This window comes from Ostrinia furnacalis, unplaced genomic scaffold (assembly GCF_004193835.3).
Source record: "Ostrinia furnacalis isolate ACB-3 unplaced genomic scaffold, ASM419383v2 OfSCF3837, whole genome shotgun sequence".
Taxonomy (NCBI): Eukaryota; Metazoa; Arthropoda; class Insecta; order Lepidoptera; family Crambidae; genus Ostrinia; species Ostrinia furnacalis.
The window spans coordinates 59,593-73,269 of NW_021134076.1; the positions used below are offsets into that span (position 1 = coordinate 59,593).

The following is a 13,677-nucleotide window of genomic DNA, read 5'->3' on the forward strand; positions in this document are numbered from 1 at the left end:
TTGAAATTAATAACCTAATTTTCAAAGTAAGCTATGCCTTAAATATTTAGTAAAAAAACAAGCAAGGCTGGGTTGCACCATCTTACCTTAACTTTATCAAACGTCAAAAATCTGTCAAACTTTATACAAAAAACACTGGTTATCTAACGATGACCTATCCTAACTTTAACGGTAAGTTTATTAAAATTGGTGGTGCAACTCAGCCTAAAAATGTGATTTCGATTTAAAAAGTTAGGTTTAACTCAAACTGAAGCCAACTATGAAAATTGTGTTTACTTTTAGTCCGAATTGGAATCGATTCCAGTTGTTAGACAAAAACCAATAACTGCAATGTACTTGAACACTGTTATAAAGTAACGTATAAACCTATAATCTAATTTTAAAAACAAAATGTTCATCTCTTTCTATACGCTTTAGCTTTGCTGTTCCAAGCGAGAAGATTAGTTTTTAAATTGGTACTAAATGGATTGTTAATCCTTAGCGACTGATTCATGGTGTGTCGCCACCTTAACAGGGACTTGTTGCTTCAATTTATTGTTTGTCTTTTGTTTGTAAGTTGCAATTTAAAAGTGTAAGGATAGAAGAGTTCCGATGATTTTTTCTTTACCTTTTCTTTACCAAAGCTAATATATGAAGCAAAAAAAAAAAGATTTTATTAATCAGTGATTATTTTAATTATTATTTTTTTTGGATCTTTTTCTCAATCACCGCGAAATTAATTCTCTAAAAACCCTCCTTCTGGTGCAGTCGGATAAGAAAGTACCTTCTCCAGTGGTATGGTCGTAGGAAATCTGTTTGTATTAATATTTATTAATGACGCTCCATTAACTGAAATATGGTTTGAAAACCTACATAGTTTGGATCTAAAAAAGGACAGTGCCAATCCATGTACTATGGAAGTTGGACCAAGTACTGCCCAGAATGAAACCATAGTGCATTTTGTTTTTTAGGCCAATACTAATTTGTAAACCGGAGCGCACCGACATCTATCCCTGGAGTTAAGAGAAAAAAAGAGTTTTGTTTTGAATTATTTGTACATACAAAATATCATCGATGTATACGTACTAAGAATAAGATGTCGCGATTTTGGCATTAAATAACCTCGCTATGTTGAACTTATCCATACTGCATCCGCCCACCTTACTTTAGTACGACTTCGACATTCTTTATAAGCAATCAAGCGCTGTTGCAGTAGTTTGGTTACTTGACAGAAATTAATTATTTCCAAAATGGAGCAAGAAGTTTTTAGCTTACAATAACTTCAATAATCGATTGTAATACACCAATAAATTGTTTTTTTGCAAGGATAGAAAAATAAAACTTCTTGCTTCATTTTGGAAATAATGAACTTCTATCAACTTACCAAACAATTAAAACAGCAATAGACGTTTATAAAGAATGTCTAAATCGCACTAAAGTAACGTGTATGGATGCAGTATGGTTAAGTTTAACATAGCGAGTGTTATTTATGCCACAATCGCGAAATCTTATGCGTAGTACGTATACATCGATGATATTTTCTATGTAAATAATTCAAAACATAACTCTTTTTTTCTCTTAACTCCAGGGATAGATTTCAGTGCGCTTCGGTTTACACATTAGTATAGGCCTGAGGAACAAAATGCACTATGGTTTGATTCTGGGCAACACTTGGTCCAGACCCTGGCACTATCCTGAACAATCTGAAACAACGGAAATCAAAATTAATCATAAATATGTTCACTGAAATACACGTCACTTTATGGATAGCATTTGACAATTTTCCTAAAACTTTTAATTGTTATTTTCCGTTCAGTCTTGGCGCAAACGGCAAGGAGTGTCTGCTGAGGACCATATGCTTGGTTGGACAAGCACAGCACCATCCGCAAGGAGAGTTCTTACAAGAGATTATGAGAGCAGTGTTCACGTGAGTTCTCGTTCTCTCGTTCACGTTTCAGCCAAAAGACGTCCACAGCTGGACAAATGCCTCCCCCAAGGATATCCACAAAGACCGGTCCTGCGCCGCTCGCATCCAGGCACCTCCCGCGACCTTCACCAGATCGTCGGTCCACCTAGTGGGAGGCCTTCCCACGCTACGTCTTCCGGCTTCGTACTTGTCAAAAAATTTTGCACAGGAAAAAGCCGCACAAAGTGTGAACTTTTTATACCCCGTTCTGTTTCTCCGTCAAATTTGGGATGAGGAGGTTGATTTCTTATGTATTCCTATCGCTACACAAGTGATAGTTCGAGGTAGCCTTTGTCTTGTAATGATCCAGAAGTTCTTTGCCCCTTTTGCTCTATGAATCAGTTAATATTTGCAAGACCGCACACTGGATAGTAATATTATTATTACAACTTATACAATTTCCCGTCCTGTGAACGGAAGACTAACATCCGCATTAAAACGTCTTGATCAAAAAGCCCTTTTTATTAGAAAAAAGTTACAAGAAATTCAAAGTCACAGTTCGCAAAAATTTGCCTGAGCAGTCACAATTTACATCTCAAGGAAGCAAAAATTGCTTTAGAACTATAAAATGAATGCAGCGGAGTATCCAATGCACATATACTTGCCTGTATATTTATGTAAAAACTCTCAAGGAACCGAATAGCTTGGAACTAAAAACGTCAGCCTAAAAGGGTATCGGTTGCGAGCTTTGAGAAGTCCCTCGAGATGTGCCAGGCAGTAACATGATTTGACTTCTTTGCTCTGACAGAAAAATGTCGGCAAATGTACTCTATTTGGTACTCTGGTAATAGGAGGAAGTACAAGATGAACTTTGAGCTTTTTAACCTCTTTTAAAGCAGTGGTCAAAAAGGTTTTATCATTTTTTGACAATCGCAAAGGTTAATTAGACGATCGCTATTTCGAATTTCTTTTGTTTTTTTGAGTAGACGATTCCACACTGAAAGCAGATAGTGTCACTTAACTAGGACTATCCAAAGTTTCTGTCACAGAAATTACCGTGTTAATAGGATCTTGAGCTTGATAGACAGTAAAAGAAAACCAGTGAAGGTCCGTAATCCAGGGATAAAGTTAAACTGTCAGTCCAGTTGTATATCCATTCACAAGTACCTATATGTATCAAGCTTTTTCAGCTTAGGAATTAATGATGAGAACAAAATAGGAGGAGTTTTGTCCAATAACCTCTTCTAGATTTTTCTTACGATTACGATTATATTTTTCCAAAGAATACCAAGCAGCGAATCTGCGTCTGGTGATGACTACAAGGAGTATGATGAAGCCTTCAGCCAAACAAAGCCGTGTGCAGAAGTTTATCCTGACTGCGAAGAAACTGTTGAAGAGAATATACCATCGCTGAGCTTTTAAGAAAAAAAAAATCAAAAATATTTATTCAGTTTAGACCACAAGTGGCACTTATGAACGTCAATAGAAAATAATAAAAAAAGAAAAGGTAGCCCTTATGGGGCACTTTACATGTCTCCTTATCTTTTGGGCCCTACCAGCGCTTCGAGACAAACATATGGCAAGTGCTGAGAAGAAACGCCGGAACAAACTCAGTCACCACTTATTGCCAGGAGTTATCTAACGGTAAGAATAGTCAAATTTAAGTACATCAAATATGTGCAGACTGAACTGACCACGCATCCTTGTCATCAATATAGTCTCGAACCTTGTAGTACCCTTTGGACATAAGGGTATTTTTTAATGTATCTTAAATTTGTTTGTTGGCAATTCGACAAGGTGGCATAAGTGTGGCATAAGCTCGTAATATTTGTTAAACAGTAGATACAGGCAACGGCACATCAACCTACACACTGTGGCATTCTTATGTAGTTATAATAATGGCGATTTTGCATTAATGATGTTGTTGTGTTGTCGTCTCTACTACAGAATAATAATAAGTTGTCTCTACATAGAAAAACTCAGTCACACCATTTTCTTTTGTATTGTTATGATGTAACAATTTTGAGTAAGTTTTTTGGAGCTTCAAGCGTAGTACCTACTTACAAGTACAGTCGCGGAATGAAAAGGTTCGTCACCTTAGTGTCGGTTTTTGCTTGCACTAGGTACTGTAAGAGTCAAACCTGCCAACATAATCGTGCAAGAAACAGTGCTGCTAACATTTAAATAAATATGACGTTTGCTAACGAATAAGGTTTTGCTTGATTATTTTTCTATCCCATCAGTGCAATGTTACAAAATGTAGTTTTTTTATTTAATAGATAATGGCAGGTTGAACCAACAAGAAGGTTTTAGTTTATCAATCATAATAATTTTCTTGACAAGTAAATCGTCAAACAACTTTGATCTGAATAATTTTGAACTTTACTGACGAACAGTTAAAGATTATTTTCTCTAACTCGAGATTATTCTGTAACATAGTTTCAAAAGGTAATATGTGCTCGCGATTCGTTGAAGGAATCAATTTGAAAACTGACGAACCTTTTCATTCCGCGACTGTACATCTTATGGCTTCTTATGTAATACATACGATTTTGTTATAACATTGTATAATTTGGTTTGCTCAAAACTGTACATAATCGAAATACCAAGATGATGTTGTATAATAGATAATCAGTTTATTTTTCTAATTAGAAACTGGATTAAAACTTTTTCAGGCTGCGTAGTAGCACAATGAAAAGTAATTAAACTTTTACCATTATTTTTTACCTAATGGGTGTAAATAGGTATAACTTAAGAATGTGAAGTCATTCAAAACAAACACGGGTATTAAATGATCAGTTGTTATAGTAACTAAGAGTAGCAAAATATGTAAGAAGATTAATTAAGATTAATTGCTGGAATTTCAAAAATAAAATCGTAAGTTTTGTCTAATAAGTAATACATTTTGTCTACTAATTAAGTAATATTAAATCCTATTTCTAAGCAACCAATGTTATGTATTAAAAACCTCTTAATAGTTAATTGTTTTATGTTATATTACCATAAATCAACAAATTGAGTGCTTGATGTAAAACAACAAATAATTGAAATAAATAAAGTGTTCAAATAAAATGCAACTTAAACAATTTTCTTCATGAATTAAGTCAATTAAATACTGCCTCTTTTATTTCTTCCACGCTCAACAGACTACCTAACATGTCTCATACGGCGCGCCAGTCTGTGACGCCGAAATTCTCTCATTTCCTTTTTAGTGCTGAGCGCATACAATTTAATATTTCAAACACGAAAATAGCTGTAAACCTGTTGACACCGAACTATGTTAATTGACGTTTCATTTTCAAACCAGCCTCCAATAAGTGCGGTCTCTACTCTAAATCGAATTCCCACACAAGTTTCAACCATCAGTGAAATGTGTCTACAGTTGATAAAATGAAAATTAACCGATTTACTTTGGTCGTCACGATAATTCTCCAAACGTTTGTAAGCGATACGATTTCTAAAGGAAATAGCACATCGGATTGTTTGGACCAAAGCAGTTCAAAAGTCTTGTCGAGAAGAAAAAGGTTCTTGATATTTCCAGATGGAAGCTCACTTCAATTAGGTTGGTAAATAATTCCATTTCACTTTGATACTGCGTTAGACAAAGGCCTCTTTTAGAATAATCGTAATTTTAGTCCCAGTTTACGGAATGCCAGAGGCGAAGCTCGACTTTCAGTTGGGTAAGAAATTATTATTTAGTTAACTGACCCTCAAATTGTGGCGAAAGTTGTAGTGTTTGTTGACTGCTGTAATTGTTGTGGGTTATTTTGAAACAATAGAGGAAAGCTTATTAATATCCATGCCTTTAGGTGCACAGACTAAGCATATACTCTTATATCCCACCACAACAAAGTTTTAGTTCAAATTCTGAGACGTGGTGAGCCCACACGTTGCAGTATTAATCAGTGTAAGATATCCGTCACTGCTCACAAAACAGTCTATGTTTAGCTAAAATTATAATAACTGAGTATTAAACTTGGTATTATTTTTGTTTTGTTTGATGTACAATAAAGAGTACTTTAAGTTCAAAGCGAGTAGTAGAAATAGGTTATAAGTTACCCTCTTGCCTAAACCTATGTCATGGTTACACAAAATACCTCTCTTTGATGGTGGTTTGCGAGTTATTTGAAGGTAATGTAGGTAAGATAGACATTTAGTAAGAAATCTTGTAGCAGAGAGCTGACACTGTGTAGTCGACACGATAAGAAGAAGAAGTAAGAGGTCTACCTTACTAGCATTTCATTGTGAATAATAAAATATGAAGTGACGATCACCCATCTCTTGCCAAACACAATTGATTTACCTATTATCCTTCATATTTTCCAGTATTTTGCGTCCAAACATCAGCTGTGATTCCCATCGGAGATATTTTCTTATTCGGGAACACGGCCGCCTTGGCATGGTCCTTACCAAGTGATCCTCAGTTCTTCCATATGCTGAAAGGCGATAAAGAAGCCATGAGAAGGGGAGACTTCAAGAACCACATATACTATGTGGATGAGAATGGGAAAATGGTAGCAAAGGTGCCTTATAAAAGGTGAGCTTTATAGTCATCATCATCGAAATTAGATCGCTAATTTAGTCTATACTGCAGGGTGACGAACTGACGACTCTCTCTAATTCAACAAAGATAGAAGGAAAATATCTACTTATTCCAAACCAGTCGCATTGGGGAAGGATTGGTAAATTATTATTCCCTATTTGTCTCTTACATAACAAAAGTCAAAAGTATGTCAAACTGCACACAAAAAATACCGGTTACGGTTATAGTTACGGTGGTGCAACTCAGCCTAAGGCTGAGTCTAAGCCTTAGACACTCTACAGAGCACCATCTGGTTCCAAATTAAGCAAAACTTTTACTTTGAACACAACATATTACTTATAATACCAATTAAAATTATCACCATGCACTCAAATGTTGTTTGTATTTTCTCACAGCTTCTGGCAACTCTAGTCCTAATAAAACTGATAATTTTAATCTTCATCTCATCATATGTAAATTTCAATTACAGGAGCCGTATCATCAACCCAGCGTTCGCCAAAAGAAGCATCGATGAAGGCTCTACCTTCAAGGACAAATTAAAGGCACGGATAGAGCGCCTGAAAATGCACGAGAGACAGAAAAGAAGGGATTACCTGAAAAAAGAACACATGGACTCTAACACAGTAGAGTTTCACAGGAGCAGTAGAGTGGAGCTTTTCGAGAAAATCGAGAGGTTATTTACAGCGTACGTACAAAACTCTACTGACAAAAAAGCATAGTAATTGAGAATATAATGCCCGTTTTCACCATCAATCCCTATTTTTTAAGTGATTACTATGATACTACTTGGCAGGAATTTTGTTTTTATAGGGGTCACTTAAAAATTAGGGATTGATGGTGAAAACGGGCTTAACTCTAATATTCTGTGTAGGATAGTCTTATGATTCAATTGACATTGCTTCTATAATTTTGTAATAGCAATAAGTAACTAATTACGTCTTACAAATGCAATATGCAATTCTGGTTTTTCAGTTCTTAAATGAATGAATAGTGTTTTTAAAAGATTTTCTTTGGTTTCATTGGTTTTTAATTGGACTTACAGAACAGTTACCTTTAAATAAAGTTACTGTTTCTTACATCAGTTAACAATAGTCATGATTATTTTGGCGCTGGTAACCTTTTCCAATGACATGGCATCAACAAAGGAAAATTAAATCATTATAATAAAATTCTAACACAATGTAGTCAGTGCCTATTTTTGTAAAAATACCCAAGGGCAGCGCAGGACCGTTCATTGTGGAAACCTTTGGGCTTTGGGGGAGGCCTTTGTCCAGCAGTGGACGTCATTTGGCTGAAAACGAACGAACGAACCCAAGTGTGTCCATTTTGTTACAAATCACACAAGACCCTCCCAAATTCAATTTAAAATTCACATTAAAATCGAACCGCTAAAGTTTGCAAAACCTCTCCACAACAGACTTCAAAGGGGACTTCATACAAATTGAATTTTATAATCTTCGCAGACTGGGACAAGACGGGAGGCAGTGCGTGCTTCACAAACTATGCGAGGCGGCGCGCTCCGCCCCACAGCAAGGCACATTCTTGCAAGAATTCCTACGGACTGTCTTTACGTGAGTGTTATAGTTGTTATTTTGAATCAGACTTTTTATAAAATGACTGGACGTTGAGCAATGGTCACAGAACTCGTCAGATAATGTATCTGAATCAATTTACGATATGACGAAATCTTTGATGATGATCTTTAGAACACGTCATTGAACTCGAAAACATCAAAAACTTTAGGAAGACTAGTATGGCGGAAGATCGCATGAAATACTATCATAGATACTATCTCGCAACATAGTATAGTTCGATGTGCTGGAGGATCTATATTGTTGCATGGATGCCACGACTTTAATAGTCATATCAGGTAGCCAGTGATTGGCGTCATTCTAGGTACTTGTAAAAGCCCAACACGCCTATTACTAAACTATGTACTCTCTCAGAATGTCCTTGGATAGTAAATAGGAGGTATGATTTATCATTTACTACTAGGTTTAGTTAATTCGAGCAAAATTACTAACTTTGTTCAACAGTGCCTGTTCCTTTCAGCTTCGTGTAGCAACAACTTCATTACGCGACTTCAAATAAAGATGGCGTTTTAATCACTAAAATACTTATAATAATAATGACTGTACTAAGTCCATTTGCATCTCCTATTTCCATATTGGCACGTAACAAACGAGAAAAGCGAACCGAACCGAAGTTACACCCGGGCACTTTATTTTTCAAACTAACCACTACAGTCATATTCCAGGAAAATACGTTTACATTGGCTCAAGTCGCCAACTAACTTATATCTCAAGACCTCGCTTTGGAACAGGGAAAATTCCACCAGGGATACCCTGCGGCGGTTGGCACGTTAGCGTCGAATGTCGCTGGCACGTCGGCAAATCGGACATTCGGAAATGTGGCTAATCCGATTTGTTACGCAGGTGCTTATTAATAAGGATTCGGTTGTGTGATTGGGACAATATCTTGTTATTTGGGGTTGTGAGCTGGGAGCGTAGTGTGAGCTTACTTCAAACGCATTTGATATCAAATGCGTAAAAAAGTGACATTTAATATGTATGACGGATTGTACAGCGCCTCTAGCGGAAACTTTCAAGAACTAAAATCTTAAATATATATAATTCAAAGGTGACTGACTGACTGATATAGTGATCTATCAACGCACAGCCCAATCACTGGACGGATCGGGCTGAAATTTGGCATGCAGGCAGATGTTATGACGTAGGCATTCGCTAAGAAAGGATTTTACGAAACTCCACTTCAAGGGGGTTAACCGAGATCCACACGTACGAAGTCGCGGGCGGCCGCTAGTCTTTATATTTTTTTAACGCAGTTGATATTGAATGCGTTTAACGTAAACTCACACTACGCCCCCGTCTTAATCTTATAGAATGGGTTATTGGAAGGGTATTAACAATATTGTAAGCTTGGAATAGAGAGATTCAATATCAACGAGAATTTGATAAAGACAGAAGTTTACAGTGGGCTGAGTGTGAGTTGAGCTATGAAAATTTTAGTTTTTGAACGTTTTCCGCTAGGGGCGCTGTACAATCCGTCATACATGTAATGTCATTTTTTGACGCGCTCACTAGTGAGCGTGTTTGATGAACTTTGATGTAAACTCACACGAGGCCCTCAGGATAATATTATTGAAATCTATATATCTATANTTTTGTTACGCAGGTGCTTATTAATAAGGATTCGGTTGTGTGATTGGGAAAATATCTTGTTATTTGGGGTTGCATTAGTCCTGGGGGCGTAGTGTGAGCTTACTTCAAACGCATTCGATATCAAATGCGTAAAAAAGTTAAATGTATGACGGATTGTACAGCGCCTCTAGCGGAAACTTTCGAGAACTTAAATCTTTATTTTTTTTTAAGCGGCCGATATCGAATGTGTTTGACGTAAACTCACCCTACGCCCCCGTCTTAATATTATAGAACGGTTTATTGAAAGGGTATTAACATTATTGTAAGCTTGGAATAGAGAGATTCAATATCAACGAGAATTTGATAAAGACAGAAGTGCTTACAGGATAATATTATTCAAAACTAGCGGCCGCCCGCGACTTCCTACGCGTGGATCCCGTTTTACCCCTTTCATGTATCTTACGCGGTTTAGATTTTTTCATACAAATGTTTTTTCCCGCTAACTACCGTTCCTGTGAGAATTTTGCAATATGCTGTTGTAACTAAGCTTTAAGTTTACTAAGGTACCTGCATGCCAAATTTTAAGCATCTAACTCAAGCGGTTTAGATTTTTCATACAAAAGGATTTTTCCGCTAATTCCTGTTCCCGTGGGAATTCCTAAGTATACTATATTCTAACCAGGAGTATGATAATTGTACCAAGTTTCGTTAAATTACGTCGAGTAGTTTTTGTTTCTATAAGGAACATACAGACAGACAGACAAAAATTTTACTGATTGCATTTTTGGTATCAGTATCACCCCCTGATAGTTATTTTGAAAATATATTTCATGTACAGAATTTACCTCTCTACAGATTTATTATAAGTATAGATTTTCACAGATCCCAACACACTCTAAAGTGTGTGTAGGGACTTCATTAGGTATGAAATTTCATGCTCATGCATTTGGCAGGACATAAAGAGCGTTTATAAGAATAGTTTAGATTTCACGACCGTAGTTTTGATGGCAAAATGCGCGATAATGGCTTTCTGAGAGACCTAATGCATGCATGCTGGGTAATGGACATGTTATAAAAATAAGAAAAGTAAACCAAAATTATCACCACGCTTAGGCCGAGTTGCACCGTCTTACTTTAACTTTGACAAACGTCAAAAATTTGTCAAACTCCATACAAAAAGCACTGGTTATCGTTAATGTTATGGTTAAAATAAGGTAGTGCAACTTAGCCTTACTCTTCCCTTGGATGTCGTCAAAGGCGACTCTCCAACCGATTGGCCAGAGTGGGTAGTGTAGGCTCCCTAATGGGTCCAATGACAGTTTAACTTTCCCCCGGGACAAACTTGACCTTCATTGGTTGGGTTTTTGTGGCGGTCAAGCTGTAGATCCTGGCTACGCAGAAGTTGCAGTGGTGGGAACGAGAGGTGGGAATAGTCCCGTAATGGTGCCCAACAAGCTGGCCAGATGTGGAGTATAGGCTCAAATGGTTCTTCAGTGGAGACTAAATGACCTGATGATGAAACTAAATTATTATAGATCTAGCGCTTAGATCTTTAAATATAGACCCAAAATACTGAACTGTCCTATCTGTGACATTGACAGCGGGGCGCCACCGTCAATACCGAATCGCTGGTTCCGATTTTTGTCATGTTAAAAACTATATAGTTGAACGATAGTGGCGCCCCTCTGTCAATGAGTTTGGTGGGACAGATCAGTTTGAGTCATGGTTGGTCATGGTCATATGCTTCAGATGTATAGGCTCTGTCACATCATAACATGTCAATGTCACCCCTACCATGCCGACCCCAACCTCAGGTACTGACTAAGTCAAGCAATAGACCTTTTAACACCACATGTATACTATTTCAGGTTACCAAAGGGCTCTATCTTCGACAATGATGATCACAAGGAATATGATTCTGCCCACACGCTGACTGATGACTGCGCCATCAAGTACCCTGGATGCGAAAACTTCCAACCACCCACGGATTCGTGAATAAAATAAAAATGTTATACTGGTGTTTTCTATCATTTGAACCTACTTAAGCACTTCAGCAGGTCCGCCACTAGGTGGACCGACGATCTGGTGAAGGTCGCGGAAAAAGTCTGGTTACGGGCAGCGCAGTACCGTTTGTTATGGAAATCAGCAGTGGATGTCATTTGGCTAAAACGAACGATAAAATTTCAACGTGAACCGTTGATAGCTGGTAGAGGTTTTTTGCCTGAAAAGAAAAACTAGATTAATTTAAAAACTATTCAAGATAGGTTTTCCTGTGAGTTTTAGCTGGTAGCAAAATGCTAGACTGCTAGAATAATAATATTATAAGTCACTACTCTAGTGTCAAACTTCACAACCTGATATAAGCACCTGACAAAGCTCAATCGGATATAGTGCTTAAAGTAACTTAATAGGAATTCAATGAAAAGAATAATAAAACGATTGATTCGAAATAAAAAATGTAGATATATTAAACTTAAGTTGACTCTACTTTTATTTGTTTTTTATTTCTTACGTAACGAGTTAAACCTAATTTACGGTATTTCGATAATTTTATCTTGCCTTGAATACATGTTACTTTATCGGCTCATTAATAAATGTATAATAATAATACATACCTCTATTACAGAAATTAAAACTCATCTCAGGTTTGTTTATAAATTCTACCATAATGTTAATTGAGTTGGGATTGAGAAATGAACAGTGTTATATTATGAGAGGGGAAGTGTCAAGAAAATAAACAAATTACAACGACAGTATTTTGTTTTTCTATCTAGAGTGGTAGATAACAATTCATTAGCTTGATTATAGAAAAAATAAAAGGGTTTGTTTTAAAATGATAAAGGTAAGGAACAAACTCTTTCCCTGCAATTTTTTCTCGTGTTCAAGTGCTTAATTATTTTTATTATTAAATTAATTATAAAATATTTTGCAGTATAATAGTTCAGCAGTAACGATAGTAAGTTTGAAACTACGAGTAATTCTATCTGCGTCTAAATATAAATTAGAAATAATTTAATTACAACAACATGAACTGACTGAATGTCTACTAAATAGGGAATATGCAAGATTTTTTTACTTCTCACATTTCAGTAATGCTAAGGCATTATCAAATCAATAATCAATCAAATAAATTTCAAAAGATACCTAAGATATAGACATTAGAGCTCTCATGACGTCATTGGTTAGAACGACACGCAGAGTCCCATACAAGTTACCATAGGCGGGTGACATTTGACATCACGCTCAGCTATTTCTATACAAAGATTAAACACTGGTAAATTTTTATTTCCTGTACGATTTTAATAAATTTTTTAAATAGTTAATTTATCAACTTTTAAAATCGATGCATATTTCTTGATACAAACTGAATATTCAAAATCAACATTCTCGTAGACAAAGCCAAATTCATCTAGAATCGAATTATAAACTTGTTAGTTGTTACATTTTTCTGTTGTTTATCTTCACAAACAATTTGGAACGGACCTCTATTTGTCGTATCCTCATTTAGCACGATTTCACTGTTTCAAACGAAACAGTTAACAATTAGTATCACTGTGTTTCTTGTAAGCAACATGGCCCAGTTCAGTGTGGGTCTCCAAAGAAGTCTGCTGTATCTATACTAATATTATAAATGCGAAAGTAACAGGAAGATAGCTTGAGTCCCGGGAAAGGACATACTAGGATAGTTTTTATCCAGGTTTTTGAAACAGGGAAAATTTTTCTGTGACAGACAAAATTCCACGCGGGCGAAGCCGCGGGCGGAAAGCTAGTTAGATTATAAGACCAGGTGAGTTGCAGCTGTTGAATTGGTTGTATGAAAATTAATTACTAGTTGTTACTTAAAGTTAATTATTAAAAGTCTTAATTACTGGTGAATAAGGTGCTAATTATGTTCATGTAAATGTTATGTAATTGACGCAATTCTTGCAGACTTAAGGCTTTTTTACACTCAGTAAAAAAAGTCTGTCTTTAAAATAATCCTACTTATAATATTATAAATGCGAAAGTTTGTGTGGATGTCTAGATGTCTGGATGTTTGTTACTCTTTTACGCAAAAACTACTAAACGGATTTTGATTAAACTTTACA

At 36.2% G+C, this 13,677-nt stretch overlaps 1 protein-coding gene across 1 annotated transcript; it reads left to right on the top strand.

Annotated features, from left to right (window-relative positions):
- Positions 1-5,164: 5,164 nt before the first annotated feature.
- Positions 5,165-11,594, top strand: LOC114358314 (uncharacterized). The gene is made up of 5 exons (XM_028312245.1): positions 5,165-5,447; positions 6,212-6,422; positions 6,898-7,113; positions 7,892-7,999; positions 11,458-11,594. The coding sequence occupies exons 1-5, from the start codon at positions 5,276-5,278 to the stop codon at positions 11,582-11,584; spliced, it is 834 nt and encodes a 277-aa protein (XP_028168046.1). The 5' UTR covers positions 5,165-5,275; the 3' UTR covers positions 11,585-11,594.
- The last annotated feature ends 2,083 nt before the right edge of the window (positions 11,595-13,677 follow it).

Coding starts and splice junctions, on each gene's coding strand:
- LOC114358314 (XM_028312245.1), top strand. CDS start 5,276: ATGAAAATTAACCGATTTACTTTGGTCGTCACGATAATTCTCCAAACG. Junction 6,423..6,897: donor GCAAAGGTGCCTTATAAAAG/GTGAGCTTTATA, acceptor TTTCAATTACAG/GAGCCGTATCATCAACCCAG. Junction 8,000..11,457: donor TTCCTACGGACTGTCTTTAC/GTGAGTGTTATA, acceptor ATACTATTTCAG/GTTACCAAAGGGCTCTATCT.